The 20488-nt window shown below is 42.4% G+C and overlaps 1 protein-coding gene across 11 annotated transcripts in view; it reads left to right on the top strand.

Moving 5' to 3' along the window:
* LOC145337795 (ryanodine receptor 1-like) overlaps window positions 1–20488 on the top strand; it is a 448949-nt gene that overhangs the window by 361220 nt on the left and 67241 nt on the right. For 4 of the 11 annotated variants that reach the window (XM_080182646.1, XM_080182640.1, XM_080182638.1 and 1 more), the window contains 5 exons: window positions 434–513; window positions 2414–2490; window positions 6773–6846; window positions 7231–7248; window positions 11767–11787. In XM_080182646.1, coding sequence (XP_080038772.1) covers window positions 434–513; window positions 2414–2490; window positions 6773–6846; window positions 7231–7248; window positions 11767–11787 — 270 coding nt within the window. The remainder of the gene's footprint in view (window positions 1–433; window positions 514–2413; window positions 2491–6772; window positions 6847–7230; window positions 7249–11766; window positions 11788–20488) is intronic. The other 7 variants (XM_080182647.1, XM_080182645.1, XM_080182642.1 and 4 more) reach the window with 2 other exon arrangements.

Below are 20488 nucleotides of genomic sequence, written 5' to 3'. Positions count from 1 at the left end.
AGGATCCCTAATTTGAGAGTGAAATTACTCCTGGGGCAAAACAATCCTTCTCTCACACTTATGCCAAAATTGAAACATTGCTGGGGGTCTGGTCTGACTTCATAATACTATAACATACCTTGGGGTTTCAGTCACATTATACTGTAGCGAGCTTTTAATTTGATCCTCAGCGTACAAGAATGTTCTGTACACGAGGTTATCAATTTAGTCAAACCATTATCAGCATAAGTCATCGACCAAACTAAAGCCCAATCAGTAGGTTCAGTGGGGTTGCTGCCTATTTTACCTTACAAGAGGTAACTTTACGAAAAGGCAATTAAGATATTAAACTGAAACTTGCACTTTAACAGCAATCACTTCAGATTCGGTTGTTATTTTATTGAAAAAGCAGCAGATGTCTCTTTTACTAATAGTTTTCTATTTCTCATTTCAGGTGAGCCAGGCACAATGGTTTCCTCAACCCTGAAACTGGGTATTTCCATTCTGAATGGCGGTAACTGTGAGGTTCAACAGGTAAAATTTGTGATATGTAAATATTATTGCCTTATTCAATATTTTTGTGCTGAATATAACTTGTACATTATCATAAAACTTTGCTCTGACGAAGGATCAACCAGAATCGAAATGTTGGCTTTATTCTCTCTCCACAGATGCTGTCAGACCTACTGAGATTTTCCAGCACTTTATGTATCATAAAAGTGCATTTTTTGCACTTATAGGGTCATAGAGGTTTATAGCATGACCAGAACTGCACACAGTATTCCAAGTATGGCCTTACCAATGTCTTGTACAACTTTAACAAGATGTCCCCACTCCTGTATTCAGTGTTCTGACTAATGAAATGCTGAAGGCTTTCTTCACCACCCTGTCCACCTGTGACTCCACTTGCAAGGAACTATGAACGTGTACCCCTAGATCTCTTTGTTCTGTAACTCTGCTCAACGCCCTACCATTGACTGAGTAAATCCTGCCTGGTTCAATGTACCAAAATGCATCACCTCGCATTTATCTATTTATAGTTAATTTATAAAAGAGGTAAAATATGTATGCGGTTAATTGTGATATAAGAAAGATACATCCGCAGTTGTACAATCAAGGTGGGGGGGTGCGATGGCCTAGTGGTATTATCACTAGACTATTAATCCAGAAACTCAGCTCACATTCTGGGACCCAGATTCAAATCCCACCATGGCAGTTGATAGAATTTGAATTCAGTTAAAAAAAAAACTGGAATTAAAAATCTACTGATGACCATGAAATCATTATCCATTGTCGTAAAAACCCATCTGGCTCACTAATGTCCTTTAGGGAAGGAAACCTGCCGTCCTTACCCGGGTATGGCCTACGTGTGATTCCAGTGGTTGACTCTCAACTGTCCTCTGAAATAGCCTAGCAAGCCACTTAGTTGCGAGGGCAACTAGGAATGCACAATAAATGCTAGCCAGCAGCATGTCCCATGAATAAAAAAAATTAAGATAACCAAGAAACTATATAATTGTCCATTGTATTGTTGCTAATTGTATTTTATTCCAGAAATGTGTTTCCAACCCGATGGCTACATCGTGGTACAAGTTAGAGGTTTACAACATGGAAACAGGCCCTGCAGCCCAACTTTTCCATGCCACCCAGTTTTTAACCCCTAAGCTAGTCCCAATTGCTTGCATTTGGTCCATATTCCTCGATACCCATCTTACCCAGGTAACTGTCTAAATGCTTTTTAAAAGAAAAACTTGTACCTGCCTCTGCTGCTGCTCTGGCAGCTTGTTCCAGACACTCACCACCCTCTGTGTGAAAAAATTGCCCCTCTGGACCCTTTTGTATCTCTCCCCACTCACCTTTAAACTATGCCCTCTAGTTTTAGACTCCCCTACTTTTGGGAAAAGATGATAAGTATCTACCATATCTATGCCCCTCATTATTTTATTGACCTCTGTAAGATCACACTTAAGCCTCCTATGCTTCAGGGAAAAAGATCCCAGTCTGTCAAACTCTCCTTATAACTCAAGCCATCAAATCCCGGGAGCATCTTAGTAAATCTTTTCTGCACGCTCTCTCGTTTAATAATATCCATTCTATGATAGGGTGACCAGAACTGTACACAGTATTCCAAGTGTGGCCTTAAACTATGTAACTGTACAGCTAGATCTCTTTGTTCTATAACTCTCCCATATGCCCTACCATTAACTGAGTAGATCCTGCCCTGATTCGATCTAACAAAATGCATCGCCTCACATTTTGGCCCACTGGCCCAATTGATCAAGATCCCGTTGCAATCCTAGATAACCTCCTTCACTGTCCACTATGCCACCAATCTTGGTGTCATCTGCAAACTTACTAACCATGCCTGTTGAGTTGCGTCAAACATTTGTATATTAAGTATTCAGAACATTAAAGTGTTGTACTGTTTGTTTAGAAAATGCTGGACTACCTGAAAGAGAAAAAGGACATTGGTTTCTTCCAAAGTGTGCAAGTTCTCATGCAAACCTGCAGGTGAGTGGGTTTCTGGGGTTAATTTCTGTGATTTTGCAGGGGATACCGTGCACGTTATAATGTAGCAAGGCTTCAATTTTATCCCCAGCGTACAAGAATGTATTCAAGGTTATCAATTTGGTCAAACCATTATCAGCATAAGTCACTGACCAAACTAATGTCCAGTTATTAGGTTCAGGTGGGGTTGCTCTCATTTTGCCATTTTTGTTACACCCTGAAAAGATAGACTTGTGCTGAGATAATGTCATGTTGTTATGCTATAACACGAGAACCAGAAAGGTGCTGACATGGAAATTTATTAGGAGAGATTTGAGATACTGGGATGATTCCTACTGGAACAGAAAGGAGTCAAACTAGATTTGAAGTTTTCATTGAGCTGAGGTTTTGCCCCAAGTGGGGGTGAGTACAGAGGTGGGTGGGTGTGAAAATTCACAGCATCATTCAGCATGCCAGTTTGTCACTTTTCCGAAGCAGGATCGGGGTCAGAAGAGCTACCCTGCCCACAAGTGATGTCTAGCCAATTAATGGGACAGATGATTGTTTATCAAGATCAATTGATAGAGCCTGACAGAAGTTTCCAGTTTCTTCTCTGGGCTGAGGAGGCCAGAGGGGGAAGATTGCAAACTTGCTGCTACATAAGAAGGGAATGTGGAAATAGGGTCCTGACCTTGTGGAAGGAAAGCATTTGATCCCTGATTCAGTTGTGGTAGATGTTTTTGGAAGGCAGGGAAGAAGGTAGCTTGGTAGGTGGCTATGCTGTGAAGATTCTTATGTATTCCTCAAAGCTGTCCTCTCCTCCCTTGAGCTGCCAGGTTTTCCCAAGCCTGAGAAACCCAGCAAAAGTGTAAGTGTGAGCGGTCCACCTCATTTAAATGGGGAACCCACCTCCAGGGAGCTGTTGGCCCCTTCTCTGCCTCTTTTCATCCCTGATTGGCATGGGTTTGAGATTATAAAGCAATCTTCCTTCTCAATCAACGTTAACACACAAGCAACATGGGGTTAAAATTACCTTTGTAGACTCAGACTGGCAAGGGTTTTCTCCAGATGCTCCAGTTCTCTCCCACAGTCTGTAAGACGTGCTGATTAGGTGCATTGGTCATGATAAATTCTCCCTCAGTGTACCCAAACAGGCGCCAGAGTGTGGCGACTTGGAGATTTTTCATTGCAGTGTAATTGTCAGCCTACTTGTGAATAAATAAAAAAGTCCTTTTTCACATTGTGTAACTGTGAGAAATGGGAGAAGGAGGAAGTCTGAGTATCAGCAAAGTGCAGTAATAATGTGAGGAAGAAATAATTAAGATCAGTGCAAAACTGCTCTTGCATTTAACATTAATGTATAATTTTTAATTCACAGTGTATAGAGCAAAATAGATAAAGAGATAAGTACTTCATTTAAGCTTGTATGTTGCCAGGACAGATATCCAGAATGCCATGAATTCCTAGCCAGAATTTTAACTATAGGAAATAATTCTATCAGTGTATCCTACAGTAAGTTTTGATTTGCCTCGGCAATCGTCCCACTCATTCTATGATTGTAGTGTTATTTAATGAGCACCATGCTGGATGTGGATTTGAATCACATCTGATGAGTGCTATTCTTGCTAATCAATAAGAGCTTGAACATGTCTATTTGTGCGCTGGAGAAATAGCAAGTTTCTCCGTACTGTCATCCATCATTATGTTGGGTAGGGACATGAAGACTAACAAGGCTCCTTCCCTCTCGGAAATGTTGTTAGACAGTTTTGACATTCAGCAACAATTGCTACAATATGAGCATCATTAATATATGCTGCCAATCTCGTTGTGTACCTGTAGATACAAGGATTGGTTTCACTGGCACTTACTAACTGTATGCATTCTAGCAGGGCGGCACAGTGGTTCGCGCTGCTGCCTCACGGCGCCAAGGACCCGGGTTTGATTCCCTGTTTGGGTCACTGTCTATGCAGAGTTTCCACGTTCTCCCCGGGTTTCCTCCAGGTGCTCCGATTTCCTCCCACGGTCCAAAAATCATGCTGGTTAGGTGCATTGGCCGTGCTAAATTCTCCCTCAGTGTATCCAAACAGGCGCCAGAGTGTGGTCCCTAGAATTTTCACAGTAACTTCATTACAGTGTTAATATAAGCCTACTTGTGACTAACAAATAAAATAAACCTTTGTAGTGTTTTTGATCATATCAACAGGATTTGAGCATTAAAACTCTGGGAGATCTAGGGTGGCACAGCTCTTGCTGTTGGCAAGCTCAGAGGCAGAAGTGCATATAGTTTGTTGGGATGGTGGCGTACAGGGAGTTCATCCCGGCCAAAATTAATTTGTGGGTGGGAAGACCCCCATGGCCAACATTCCTGCCCACACTGCCAACTTAGGCCCTTAAATGTCCAATTATTGACCACTTGAGGGCCTCATTCCACCACCACTGGTCTTAATCAGCTTCAGGCAGGCTTCTCAAAATGTGGCATGCAACAGGTACACCTGTGCCAGCTGCTTGCCATCTGGGGAGTGGGAGTGAAGGACACTCGATTAAAGATACTCAATACCTGACTAATGACTGACAGGTTGTGGGGGGAAGGGGATTCTAAAAACCACCTCCCTGCCACCCGCCTCCTGTGAAACCACCTGCACCCTCCCCCTCCACCCCTGTGACTTACCTGTGGCATGGATTGCTCTGCAGACGGCGGAGCCAGTGCCTCCAGCAATAACCGTCCAGAGGCGCTGCTGAGCACACAGAGGCAGGTAGGGGAGACCTCCGCCTCAAGGGCCTTGATTCCAAGGGAAGGCCTGCTGCTGGCCTCTGCAGTGCCTGATTGGTGTGTGGTTTGGTGGGCCTTCCAGAGAAGAAGCAGCACAGGTGATTCCACTGCTTCCCAGCCACTCCATCTGTAGATTTGAAATTTGATGCACATGATCCATTTAACTTCTTCCCTAAAATCTTTAATAAGAACATGTCTGTCGTCAATAAAACGATTCTTTTGCACATGTATTCAACGTTTTACTGTCCAATCCTGATTCAATGAGGAGAGGAGAGGAGAACATGTCAAGAGCTGTACCAGCATATCTAATAAAAAGGAGCTGCCAACTTTCTGAAGATGCAGCATATGACTGCATACACACTAAACAATGAGAACAGAGTTCTATAGACAGAATTTAATAATCCTGCTACCAAAAGTTCTGTAGTCCTGCCACATCCAGGCATGAGTAGTGGTGGACAACTAACCAAGGAGGAGGCTCCACGTAATGTAGGTTTACAATGGTTGCATTAGAAAATAAGAATTTATCTGGAATTAGATACAACACATTTCTTATTTTGTAGAACTATTCTTTACAACACAGCATTTACTTCTCATTTCTTCATTGTAATGTGGAACGTGATTTTATTTCAGTGAACAGGTCTCTGAGGTTTATTCACGCAACTTTGCATGCATGGTATCTCAAAGGAACACACTTACCTGCTGTCTACGAAGGAACTTCCAGGTTACTACTCATCCACGGGGAACCTTGCTTACGTCTATGCTTGCTCTTAGCTAAACCAATTGAGGACTGACTCCGCTACAGCGGGCTCTCCCCCACTAGCCGGTATCATCCTCTGCTTCAGATATTAATCTGAAACTATATAGGTGCCAAGAAGGTTCCCCAGGATGTTACCTGGTCTCGGGGGCATTGGCTATGAGGAGAGGTTGAATAAACTAGCACCATTTTCTCTGGAAAGACAGAGGCTGAGGGGAGACCTGATGAAGGTCTACAAAATTATGAGGGTTGGAGGGTCAGAGGCTTTTTCCCCACGGTGGAAGTATCAATTATAAGGGGGCACAGGTTCAGGATGAGAGGGGGAAAACTTAAGGGAAGTTTTTCACACGAGTGACGGATGCCTGGAACGCGCTGCCAGAGGAGGTGGTGGAAGCAGGCGCATTAGCAACATCTAAGAGACTTTTGGATGGGTACGTGAATAGGGAGGGAATAAAGAGATGTGAACTGAATAAGGCCAGAAGTCTTTCTTTTGGGTTAGTTAGGGCATCATGATCATCATAGGCTTGGAGGGCTAAAGGACCTGTTCCTGTGCTGTACTTTTCTTTGTTCTATTTTTATGCCTCTTGCTTATATTGCGATGAATAGAAAAACTGCAATAGGAGAGGGCAAGGCCAGGTCATGAGCGGGAACTACAAAATAATGAAATCTTCAAATGTTTTGCCATCCCGTTAGACTTTGATATGTTGAAATGTCAGGTAAACAAGAAGTTGTTAACTTTTAAGTTCTACATTTAATTGGCTATGGAATTTATTTGCTTGCAGTGTTCTGGATCTCAATGCTTTTGAAAGACAGAACAAGGCTGAAGGCTTGGGCATGGTCACAGAAGATGGAACAAGTAAGTAGCTGTGTATTATGGCTCAGGACTAATAAGTGAGTTGAGAAAAATCTGAAAAGTGGAAATCACAAAATTATACTCGTGGGACTATAATTCCTCAGCAAATAATTTCAACATTCTCGTTGAAGTTGTGTAAAAACATTGGTGTAGCAGAGAATCTTAAATCATCACTTGTACCCACATCCTAATATATTTTACTTTAATTTTTGTCACTTGCTTTATTGAGTTTTGTTTGTTTATTTCCTCTAACTTTGTCGATTGGTTAACCAGTATATTCTAGTTTATAATTCAATTTATTTCAAACATATTTACTGATTGACTGTCTTTCTGTTTGATTTTTACTCATTTTTCATCCTTCCTTTTTCACTTTTCTCCGGTCCACAGTCATCAAACGTGAAAGTGGTAAATAATTGTTTAGGTTTTTATTTTCTTGTTTCCCCCTCACGTGATCTTTTGTGCAGGTCAAAACCAACAAAGCAGCATCTGATCCCTCCCGGCCATTTGCTTAGTAAATGTATGCAGTGCAGACCTGGCGAGGTGCAATTGCTGAGATTTGAGGAGACTGTAGCTCAGTGCCAATTTGCGGCTTCTGAATCTGATGAAAAGTGATCCAGTAGTAACAACGGATTAAAAACCCAACCCGTCCCAAGCCACCTTGCAGTGCAGTGCCTATGGCACAAAATTATGACAAGACCATCAATTTTTTGGGGAATAACAAAGCTGTTTTTCAATAACTCATTGAGAAACTGGTTTGAATTAATCCAAGCTAGGCTTCCCCCCGCGTCCCCCAACTCCCTTTTTTTTAAGTTTTCCCTCTTGGTGAGATAAGTCATTCTCCAGCAGAAAGGGCAGTCAGGCGCCCTTATTCTTGGATCTGTTTGAGGTAGTCTGGTTTGACTGATGCTCTGAATTTGCTATTCCTTCCAACATAGAACATCTGTTCTCCCTATAGAATATTTAGGTGAAGAGGATCAAAAGTTATGGGGAACAGGCAGGAGAATGGGGTTGAGAAACTTATCAGCTATCATCGAAAGGTGGAGCAAACTCAATAGGCCAAATGGCTTAATTCTGCTCCTAAATCTTATCATCTTATGAAGGGCCATCTATTTATAGTACAATGCAAAAGGTCTGCATCTTGGGAGGAAGATTGGGAGAAGTGGTGGGAGGTTTAGATACTCTCATGGCCAGTAATCGCGTCCACAAATTTCAATCCAGTTCTTCCATTAAGTTCTGCAGAACTTGAAAAAGACTCCTTATTTCTGAAATTTTAGCCCTTACAGCTCCCCCCACTTCCACTCCTTTCTCCACATTCCTCTTTAACTTGGCATTTGTGGCACAGTGGTTAGCACTGCTGCCTCACAGCGCCAGGGAACCAGGTTCGATTCCAGCCTTTGGCCACTCTCTGTGTGGATATTACAAATTTTCCCTATGTCTGCATGGATTTGCGCTAGTTTCCTCCCATAAGATGTGACGTTAGGTTGATTGGCCATGCTAAATTGCCCTTTCGTGACATGGGGGATAGGACCTGGGTGGGATGCTGTCGGTACAGGACCCATGTGCCAATTGGCCCCTTTCTGTACTGTAGGGATTTTATTGGTGTTCTAAGTAAATAGGTTGCTAAATGTCCCTGATTATTCTTATAGTTGCTATTACACTGCTCCTGAGAGGAGTGGATCAAGAGGGTTAAATTTAGTCACAAGACGAGACTCTGAATCCATCCCAGCAAACCCAAACTTCCCTTTTATCTGTTTTTTTTTTCCACAGGGTGTGGGCTTTGCTGGTTGGGCTAGCATTTGTTGCCCCATCTTATTTTCCTTTGAGAAGGGTGGTGAACCACGTTCTTAAACTGCTGAAATCCATGTAATGTGGGAACAACCACAAGGCTATTAGAGAGAAAGTTCTGGTATTTTGACCTAGCAGCCATGAAGGAATGGCAGTACAATTCCAAGTCAGGCTGATGTATGACTTAGAGGGGGAACTTGCAGGTTGCACTTGGCATCTGCTGCTCTTATCCTTCCAGTTGGTAGAGATTGCAGATTTGGAAGGTGCTGTCGAAGGAGCCTTGCTGAGTTGCTGTAGTGCATCTTGTAAATGGTACACACTGCTGCTACTGTGTGTCAGTGGTGGAGGAAGCTAACATTGAAGATGGTGGATGAAGTATCAATCAAACAGGCTGCTTTGTCCTGGATGGTGTCAAACTCCCTGAGTGTTGTTGGAACTGCATTCATCAAGGCAAATGGAGAGTATCCCATCACATCCTGACTTAGAATCATAGAATACGCACAGTGCAGAAGGAGGCCATGTGGCCCATTAAATCTGCACCAACTCTCTGACAAAGTGTCTTACTAGCCTTCTCTCCTGCCCTATCCCTGTCACCCCCCACATTTATCATGACTATTATTCTGACCTAAACATCTCAGGACATGAAGGGCCAGTGCACCTAACCAGCACATTGTTCAGAATGTGGGAGGAAATCCACACAGACACAGGGAGAACGTGCAAAGTCCACAAAGTCAGTCACCTGAGGCTCTGAAGATATTTTACCCAGTCTTGGACTGTTTTATCTTATCAAGTATACACTTAATAGAAACCTTTTTATTTTACAAACAATACACTTATGCTGAAGTAGTGAATACATTTTTAGTTTAGATTGAAAATAATAGCCTGACAATTTGGATAATAATGCCTTTTGGAGTGGATAGGAGACCCTGGCAGGCATCCTAACAAGTTATTTGATACCAAAAATAAAGGATAAATAAAGAGTTGTGAAAGCAGCCCAGTCCATCACGCGAACCAGCCTCCCATCCATTGACCCTGTCTACACTTCCTTCTGCCTCAGAAAAGCAGCCAGCATAATCAAGGACTTGCGCCTTGTGGATGGTGGACAAGGTTTGGGAGTCAGGAGGTGAGTCGCACACCACAGAATTCCAAGCATCTGACCTGCTCTTGCAGCCACACTATTTATATGGCTGGTGCAGTTTTGTTTCTAGGCAATGGTAACCCCAGGTCACTAATTGTTGGGATTCAGTGATAGCAATGCCATTGCTTTTCATGGGGATCTAGTTAGATTCTCTTTTGTTGAAGATGGTCATTGCCTGGCAATTGTGTGGCACAAATGTTACTTACCACTCAGCAGCCCAAGCCTGGATGTTACCCAGGTCTTGCTGCATATGGACACTGGACTGCTTCAGTATCTGAAGAGCTGCAAATGGTGCATCTACTGACTGCTGGCATTTCTGTATGGCTGTCAAGTGGGAAACAGAATTTAATATATTGATAAATGATGTCTTACTGTTGAAGTCAGTAGGACATCATGATGTTTCTTCACCACCCTCGTCCCCCGACTTCCCCGTGCCCCACTTTCCCATATATATCAGAGTCTGATTTTTTTTTAATTCACTCATGGGATTTGGGCGTCGCTAGCTGGCCAGCATTTATTGTCATCCCTAGTTGTCCCTGGAGGGCAGTTGAGGGTCAGTGATATTGCTATGGTTCTGGAGTCACATGTAGGCCAGACCGGGTAAGGATGGCAGATTTCTTTCCCTAAAGGGCATTAGTGAACCAGATGGGTTTTTCCAACAATCGACAATGGTTTCATAGTCATCAGTAGATTCTTAATTTTTTTGTTGAATTCAAATTCCACCATGTGCCATGGTGGATTCAAACCCGGGTCCCCAGAACATAAGCTGGATTTCTGGATTAATAGTCTAAGTTTTAAAGTTTATTTATTAGTGTGACAAGTAGGCTTACATTAACACCGCAATGAAGTTACTATAATGATAATACCACTGTTATCGCCTACCAACAAGTTATTTGTTGTTAGAATCAAGCCCAAGCTTAAACTCGCTCATGGGCAGAATCCTCCAGTTCTTCCTGCCAGCTGAATCTTCCAGTTCTGTCAAAGTTGACCCAGAGCAGGCATGGGCGAGGAATGTAAATTGCCACTGACTTTGGTGAGACCAAAAGATCTCGCTGGCAGCTGAAAGCAAGCCACTTTCGCCGTGGGGAAAACCTGCCACTCTGGGGCTGGATAATTCCACCCAATGTCTCCACAATTGCATTCTTAGCCATGCATGACCAGTGATCAGGATTGGATAACTCTGACTGATTTTTGTTTTCCCTTGCCATCGCCACTACCCTTCCCTCCCCATTCCGTCATCTTAGCCAGAGGCACTGAGGCCAATTGCTGGGCCTCGGATAGCCAAGGTTGGAATGACGCCTAGTCTGGACAGGAATTTTAGGATGTCACGACAGATGCCTGTGTACCACCTTTGTATAATCAGCTTAACAATAACACAAGTAACTTCAAGAGAATGGCCATCTAGCTTCCCGATTCACAAGAACTTTCCAGTAGTTTTTAAAATAACACGTTTGCTTTTTATGGGGTAAAAAACAACAGAACCAAGATTTCTGGAACACTTTTCTCAAATTAATGAAGGAGTCAAGTGCTGAATCTCTGGAAAGCAATGCAGGATGACCTGACGTAAAAAGATTAAATCAAATTTTGAAACTAAAGTGGCATCTAGCAGAAACAATTTTAAAGAGGATTATTGATTTAATCTTTTTAAATTGCCATCTCATTGTTTTGATCAAATAGTTGCTTTTTTGGTTAATTACGATCTGCAGTGCATGTTTAATAATACTTTGAATGAATGCATTTCTGATTTTGCTTGGTACATTTTTATAAAATATATATAATCTTGAATATGTCCAGATCCAGTGCATTGCCAGGTGAGAGTTTCTCGTGTGAGTTGCTTATATAACATCAGCGAAGAAGTTGTGTGTACGCCTTAAAATTAACAGTTGAGTTATTTTTAAAGCATTTGTGCGAAGGCGGAAACTTTTAAATGATTTGATGAGTACTAAACGTACAGTAGTTAATTATGTTTAACCACCCCTATTGGTTAATCTATTTTTCAGAAGGCAAACAAAACGGTTCTGGTATGTTGATGAGCATTGCCAGTAAAAGGATTGCTGCATTGTGTGTTTTTTTACATTTTGGAACTCTCACTCATCTACTTATCCATTCTCCATTGAGTAGCTTTATCTCATAAAATCATGATTACTACTGTCTGTAACTAATTCATCCCCATTTACGTTGAGTCGCTATTTTTTTTCCCATTTAATACTGTTGAAGAACAGTGGGCTAAATTTTCACCTAAGGAGGAGGCTTCAATTGTAGCAGCTAGTGCAAATGTAGTGTTCGTGGCAGCCGGCGCATCTGCTGTGTTTATCTCATTGCTTTGTACAAAATAAAAGGGGTTGCCTAATGGAAGGCAGAAAAAGGTTTTATACATAAGTAACCCCAGCATTTCCTCCATTTTTAAAAAAACTAAGCCAACTGCAGATCGGTACGCCTCCTAAAAGCTGCTTTTATATCAGAAGAAAGTGAACTCATCATATCATTGGCATGATGGCAGTCAAATGTTTTAGTGGCAGAAAAAAAATTGTTGCTGTTGCTTTTTTTTCTGCTGTATCTGATAGCCTTACCTTCCACTAAAGAACACCTGAGCAGCTGTCACGTTAATATATTTTCAAGTGGTAGCTCGCAATTGGGGGAAATAGAATCACTCATTCGTTACCTCTCACAGTTAGCTGTCTGATATTGATGATCCACTTTGAGCAGAGGATTATTGTGGCGGTTACTGCACTGAACCAGTCCCCCAAGAAGTTGTGAGCGCAATGTCGTGTTGTGAACGCAGTAAATATTAGGAAAGGGGTAAAAGACAACTAATATCTGCAATGGTTGCTGTACATGGAATATTTTTGCTTTGCAAACACACATGGAGCACTGTGAGCAGTTTTGGTCCCCTTATTTAAGAAAAGATATTACTTAATCAGGGCCAGTTCAGAGAAAGTTCACTAGGATGATCCCCGGGATGGAGGGATTGTCTTATGAGGAAAGGATAAACAGGTTAGGACTCTACTCATTGGAATTTAGAAGAATGAGAGGTGATCTCATTGAAGCATATCGGATTCTTACTCTTATTGATGGTCATTTTGATGTGCCACATGGTACACGATTAATTTCTGCTTTGACATATCGGAAAGGGGTCAAATTCTGCTCTTGGCCAGGGCTTGGAATGGAAAGAAAAGGATCAGCCGCCAGTTAGTAGACGCCATGGGTGAAATTTTCCTGTCCCGCCCACCACACAGGAATTGTAGCAGGGGGGTGGGTGGTGGGGGCAAAGGTCCATTGACCTCGGGCAGGATTTTCCCATCTTGGGGCAAGCGTGGCTGGAAAATCCTGCCCCATGCTTGATTTTCCATTCCACTGAAGATGAGGCAAGGTGTAAACTGGATAGCTAGACTGTTGATTTACATTTCATGCCCAGTTAAAATTGAAGTTTATCTCCAACAATTGCCTGGAGGAAAAAGCACTCACACATACTGTGCCAAACAAAGGATTGGAAGAAGGAACTTGACAAGATGCCAATTAGTTCAGCTAGTTTTTTGCAGCCCAAGGTTGTGAATTCTATTTGGCATACAGCTGCTACAGAAACAACATAAGTACAGTGAAGTGTGAGATGTGATGATACTGATGATACTATATTCAAACATGCAGCAGCTTTCTAAATTGCCTCAGGAATCCCAGTTCAACAACCCTTAATATCTAAAATGGTCACTGTACATTGAATATTTTTGCTTTGCAAACACTCGTGGAGCACTGTGAGCAATTTTGGTCCCCTTATTTAAGGAAAGGTATTATTTCATTGGAGACAGTTCAGAGAAAATTCATTTGGATGATCCCCAGGATGGAGGGATTGTCTTATGAGGAAATGTTAAACAGGTTGGGACCCATGGCAATTTAGAAGAATGAGAGGTAATCTCATTGAAGTATATCGGATTCTTAGGGGGTTTGAACAGGGTAATTGCTGAGAGGATGTTTCCCCTCATGGGAGAATCCAGGACCAGAGGGAATAGTCTCAAAATAAAGGTACCCCAATTTAAGACTGAAATGACAAGGAATTTCTTCTCTCAGGGTTCAGAGTCTTGGGAACTCCTTGCCACAGAGTTGTGGGCATGGTTCTTGTGTGAATTTAAGGCTGAGATAGATTTTTGATCAGTAAGAGAATGGAAGCTTATGGGGAAAGGACAGGAAAGTGGACCTGAGGAATGTGTCAGATCAGCCATGATCCTGTTGAATGGCAGAGCAGGCTCAAGGGACTGAATGGCTTCCTCTTGTTCCTATTTCTTATGGTCTTGTACCTAACTCAAAATAATCCACAAATAGCCAAGTCTTCAAAAAACACAATCACAATCTACCTGTGGCCTTTCCAATGCAGCAAAGTCCACCTGTACGCTGCAAATGCACACAATAAAGTTACCTGCAATTGCCGAGACTGGAAAATAACAATGCAGTCAATCATCAAATAGCTTTAACGCTGAACAATTCCACCCTCTTTCTCATTTCCTTGCCCTCTTTATATACCAGCTCTTGACAAATGAATGTCTTACCTATTTGACATCAAAATGTAAAACCAAACCCAGCGCAATTTACAATTATAAAACAATCTCTTTGCATTAATAAATATGGTGTGAATTTACCAAAAGGGCTGACAGCTGAGTCAAATGGTGGGCAAAAAATGTTTTTAAAAATTAATGCAGGACCAAGTGCTTGAGGAGAAGACGTTCCAGGGAAATTACTAAGGCCGAAGGGAGATGCCTTACTGCCCACCATCCCTTCTTTGCTTTATAAAACCATATCCCTTTGCCTGCTGCTGGAAGGCCACCTCCAATTAATGGTAGCCTCCTCACGTGGGATGTGTGGATCACGTGCTATTGGCAAAATGTTGACCGCCGTTAAATGGGCATTGTCTGTCCGCCTCGGGTCCTGTCAAAGTTAAAGTTCCTTGGCAGCAATCCCACATGGCTCCCAATGATTTTACTGATTTATCTTTCCCCGCCAAATAACACTTGTCACAAAAGTTGTCAGCGTGATTCTCCCGTTCTCCAGCATTGACGTACTCTTCATCCGCACATCTACTCTTCCCACTCAGGAATCTGTCACTGCCTGCTGGGAATTCGGACAATTGCAAGGTGTGAAATTAAGAGGTTGAGAGGGGCTTGTGGATGTAACTATTTGCTGTTTAGACTATTGAGTCAAATAGGTAAGACGTTCATTTGTCAAGAGCTGGTATATAAAGAAGAGGGCAAGGAAGTGAGAAAGAGGGTGGAATTGTTCAGGGTTAAAGCTATTTGAGGATTGACTGCATTGTTATTTTCCAATCTCGGCAATTGCAGGTAACTTTATTGTGTGCATTTGCAGCGTACAGGTGGACTTTGCTGCATTGGAAAGGCCACAGGTAGATTGTGATCATGGTTTTTGAAGACTTGGCTATTTGTGGATTATTTTGAGTTAGGTACAAGACCATAAGAAATAGGAACAGGAGGAAGCCATTCAGTCCCTCGAGTCTACTCTGCCATTCATAAGAACATAACATAAGAGAGATTCTTCCCACTTAGAAAGGATAGCAGGACTAGAGGGCACAGCTTCAAGATAAGGGGGGGACAGTTTAGATCAGAGTTGAGGAGGAACTTCTTCACTCAAAGGGTGTGAATCTCTGGAATTCTCTGCCCGTTGAAGTGGTGGAGGCTACCTCGCTAAATATATTTATGTCACGGGTAGATAGGTTTTTGATAGACAGGGGAATTAAGAGTTATGGGGAGAAAGCGGGAAAGTGGAACTGATCCACTTCAGATCAGCCATGATCTTATTGAATGGTGGAGCAGGCTCAAAGGGCTAGATGGCCTACTCCTACCCCTATTTCTTATGTTCATAAGAACATAAGAAATAGGAGCAGGAGTAGGCCATCCAGCCCTTCGAGCCTGCCCCGCCATTCAATGAGATCATGGCTGATCTGTCGTGTCTCAGTTCCACATTCCCGCCCCCTCCCCATAATCCTTAATCCCCTCGCTTATCAAAAACCCATCAACCCACGTCTTAAAAATATTTAGCGAGGCAGCCTCCACCACCTCAACGGGCAGAGAATTCCAGAGATTCACCACCCTCTGAGTGAAGAAGTTCCTCCTCAACTCCGTTCTAAACCGCCCCTCCTTTATCTTGAGGCTGTGCCCCCTAGTCCTACTGTCCTTTCTGAGCGGGAAGAGTCTCTCCACCTCTATCCTATCCATCCCATTCATCATCTTATACGTCTCAATGAGATCTCCCCTCATTCTTCTAAACTCTAACGGGTACAAGCCTAGTTTATTCAGCCTCTCCTCATAGCTCAACCCCCTCAACTCCGGTATCAGCCTTGTAAACCTCCTCTGCACTCCCTCCAAGACCAAAATATCCTTGCGTAAGTACGGCGACCAAAACTGCACACAGTACTCCAGCTGTGGCCTCACCAATGCCCTATACAGCTGCAGCAAGACCTCCCTACTTTTACATTCAATCCCCCTCGCTATGAAGGCCAGCATCCCATTAGCCTTCCTGACCACCTGCTGCACCTGCAAGCTGGGTTTTTGCGACTCATGCACAAGGACCCCGAGGTCCCTCTGCACCGTTGCCTGCTGCAGTTTTTCACCCCGTAAGTAATAGTCCTTCCTACCATTATTCCTACCAAAGTGGACCACCTCGCATTTGCCAACATTAAATTCCATTTGCCATTTCCTGGCCCATTCGCCCAGCCTATCTAGATCCTTCTGCAGACTCTCCACACCCTCCGCGCAATTTGCCGTTCCACCAATCTTGGTGGAAGATTGGTGGTCAAGATGTTCTTGAGTCTACAGGTAGTATTTTTATTTGTTTATGGGATGTGGATGCCGCTGGCCGGGCCAGTGTTTATTGCCCATCCTTGAGGGCATTTAAGAATCAACCATATCACAGTGGATCTGGAATCACACGTAGGCCGGGACAGATAAGTTTCCTTCCCTAAGTGACGTTAGTGAACCAGTTAGGTTTTTACAACAATTAACTACAGTTTCATGGACTTTCAATTCCTGCCGTGGTGGGATTCGAACTCAGGTCCCCAGAGCATTACCCCGGGTCTCTGGATTACTAGTCTGGTGATAATACCACTATGCCACCACCTTCTCCTGTGTTCTAGTATTGATATTCCATTGCTCCTTAGCATATCTACCCTTCTCACTAAGGGATCTGTCGCAGACTCCTGTGAATTATAACCAGCCAGTTGGGATAATTTTTGTGAGGTCAAGGAGGTTGAGAGGATGGGGGCTGGTGGATGAAACTATTTGTTTGTTAGATTGAGTCTACAGGTAGTGTGTACCAACTCAAATGTAAAATATTGAGCTCAATTGAAACTTTTTGGCTGTTTTCAGGATAAAGTGAATAGAACTGAATTGTTACAAGGAAAATTTAGGGACCAGGGAGTAATGGTCACTGTTTCGGTGTTGCTTTTTAACTTTCAACTAGTGCAACAGTGGAACATCCCAGATCTGGCGCACACTCTGATATATTAAGTCTTTATATCAGATGGAACGGATTGCACTTTTTTCTGTATTCAGTTCTTGCTGCTACCACGTGGTATACATATACAAGAACTGGGGAAGGTACTGTTTGCTAGTACTGGAGCTCCAATGTAAAGTAAATCCACATAGGAGTCAGGGTGTCTTGTTGAAGATGTACAAGACATTGGTAAGCCCGCATTTGGAATGTTGTGTACAGTTCTGGTCACCCTATTATAGACGGAGTGCAGAAAAGCTTTATTAGGTCGCTGCTGGGACTTGATGGTTTGAGCTATAAGGAGAGGCTGGCGTGTAAAAGGCTTAGGGGTGATCTTATAGAGGTTTATAAAATAATGAGAGGTACAGATCAGCTAGATAGTCAGTATCTTTCCCCAAAGGTAGGGGAATCTAAAACTAGAAGGCATAGGTTTAAGGTGAGAGGGGAGAGATACAAAAGCATCCAGAGGGGCAACTTTTTCACAGAGGGTGCTGAGTGTTTGGAGCAAGCTGCCAGAGATAGTAGTAGAAGTGGGTACAATTTTGTCTTTTAAAAAGTGTTTAGGCAGTTACATGGATAAGATGGGTGTAGGGGGATATGGGCCAAACACAAGCAATTGGTATTAGGTTAGTGATTTCTAAAAAAAGGGTGTCTTGGACAAGTTGACCCAAAGGCCTGTTTCATGCTGTAAACCTCTATAACTCTATGAAAGGGATGGTGATGCTGAAACTATACAGTTTATGAAGATAGTTAAAGGCGAGGAGTCAATCGTACTCAAAAACGTTAAATAATATAGATAACCCAGAATAGGACGGTGTGGTTTTTTATACATTCGTGTGATATGGGTGTTGCTGGCTGGGCCAGCATTTATTACCCATCCCTGGTTGCCCGAGGGCAGTTGAGAGTCAATCACATTGCTGTGGATCTAGAGTCACATGTAGTCCAGACCAGGTAAGGACAGCAGATTTCCTTCCCTAAAGGACGTTAATGAACCAGATGGTTCTGACAATCGACAATGTTTTCATGGTCACTAGTAGAATCTTTAATTCTAGATTTTTTCAAATTAAATTCAAATTCCACCATCTGCTGTAGTGGGATTCAAACCCAGGTCCCCCCAGAACATTAACTGAGTTTCTGGATTAATAGTCTAGTGATATAACCATTAGGCCATCATCTCCCCTAATTTAAATTAATGAAATTAAGTTTAACCAGACAAAGGGCTCAAAAAGTAATGTGTGTTTGAAAATGATTTACAGGCAGGGCAGTAGATCTTTAAGAACATAGTGTGAATAGTATAATGGATGATCTTGGGTACAAGAGGACTGGCCAATTAGCCTTTCCTTGTCCTTAATTTTCCTTAAATCCTTATACTAACAGAGCTAACCAGATGGATGAGTTCTGTATTTTCATCTATGAATCACCTAGCTCAGGAAGACAATTGGTACCTTCCATCCACTCCGTAAATTTCTGTGATCTTGCTTTAAAAGGAAGTTACCACTTCTTTTCATCCAGTACCTCAGAAATTGGGAAGGGACTGTGTGTTCGCATAATGAATATCCAATAAAACTTCTGCTATAATGATAAAACAATGCCTTTGAAAAGCTATTGGCCATAGGTTTTTGCCTTCAGTGGGAGTGTAGCTCCCTAATCAAATCTTTAAGACGCGGGTTGATGGGTTTTTGATAAGAGAAGGGATTAAGGGTTATGGGGAGAGGGCGGGAATGTGGAACTGAGCCACGACAGATCAGCCATGATCTTATTGAATGGCGGGGCAGGCTCGAAGGGCTAGATGGCCTACTCCTGCTCCTATTTCTTATGTTCTTATGTTCTTAAATTATCATTCTACTCCCTTCAAAATAAAAGGTTTCTAGTGTCAGGAGTGTTTGTGTGGTTACTGTTGACAGATTGCTTGAAGTGCTGGATGAAACACATGACTTGTTCCAGCTTTAATATGTAGTTAGAATCTTTCAATTAAGGGGATGGAAATAAACTGACCTTTTAGAGAAACAACTCTCTTCCAGATGCAATGATTGACTGAATCCATTGATCTTTCCAGATTAATTAACAGGCTGATCTCCCCAGTATTAGCAGAGGACACTTTGCTATGTCAGCTACAATGATGGGCCAACCATTGTTTATTTTTATGTATGTCTGTTGAGTGATCCAGTGGTGTAACACACATCGAGCAGACACTCTTCATATGTGGTTTGGGACAGGGCGTATTGTTCTGCCTTCCTTCTGGTGAGATGTTACTTTAGAGGAAGTTGGAGTATATGAACTGAAGTAAAGATAAAGGCATCTTGGATAATATGGTAATCATTGTTCCACATTAAAGAACCACACTCATCCCATCCCTATCACCATTGGAACTCTCTACAGGCTTTCTGTTATGCACTCTTCAGAAGCAGGGCTGGATTTTATAGGGGACCTTGTACCCCGACATCGCCGTCGCGCCCCCCCGGCCCCCACCACCAAAGTGAAGAGTCAATCAGGAACCTGCCCACAGCCATGTTACACTTGGCACAAAGTTTATTGACTCAGGGCAAAGCTTCCACCCTGACCCGTGGAGGAAGCTGCACCTTAGGCTGGCAGCTCTGTAATACCAGCAGTGCAGATTTAAGCAGTGGCCACTCCATGGTGTATATTGCATTTCGTTTACAATAAAATAATGATAAAAATATTTTTCTACCATTTTAATTAGGTCATTTTGTCTTCAGGAAAATAAGATTTGAGTAGTTTGACTTGCAAAGCTTGTATTAAACACCTCCTGTCAGAAAAGCTGGGGTGGTTGTGGAGTGTGCATTCCTGTTTGGTGAGGAAGGAAGTGTGTAATGATTTTGGTCCATCTGGTGAAAAGAAGAATGCTCTTCTAATTTCCCGATGGCTTGTGTTATCTTTTGTATGTGGGTTATATGACGGCCATTAAGCTTTAAGTGAGCAATCCATTATTTTTACTTCTATGAACTGGAAAAATTGTTTGTTTAACAAAATTTGAAAATTTTGCCCAAATTTTCTTTTCGCATTTTCTTATTGAAGTGATTTTCTTAACATTGTCAATGTTACTAATGTGCAAAGAACAGCAACAGAGCCAGTCAAACAGTCAGTGTTTATCGTATAATTTCATCATCAGCAGAGTACTGTTTCTTCTTCATGTCTAATCGCAACTTGTCACAGGAAATTATTAAGGGTTAGAAAAAGTAACCTTTTAAGTTCATTCACGAGATGTGGGCATCA

This window comes from Carcharhinus amblyrhynchos, unplaced genomic scaffold, assembly GCF_965287045.1.
Source record: "Carcharhinus amblyrhynchos unplaced genomic scaffold, sCarAmb.v2.hapA scaffold_75, whole genome shotgun sequence".
NCBI lineage: Eukaryota > Metazoa > Chordata > Chondrichthyes > Carcharhiniformes > Carcharhinidae > Carcharhinus > Carcharhinus amblyrhynchos.
The sequence above is the reverse complement of the archived record's forward strand: the minus strand, read 5'-3'. Positions and strand labels throughout refer to the sequence as shown.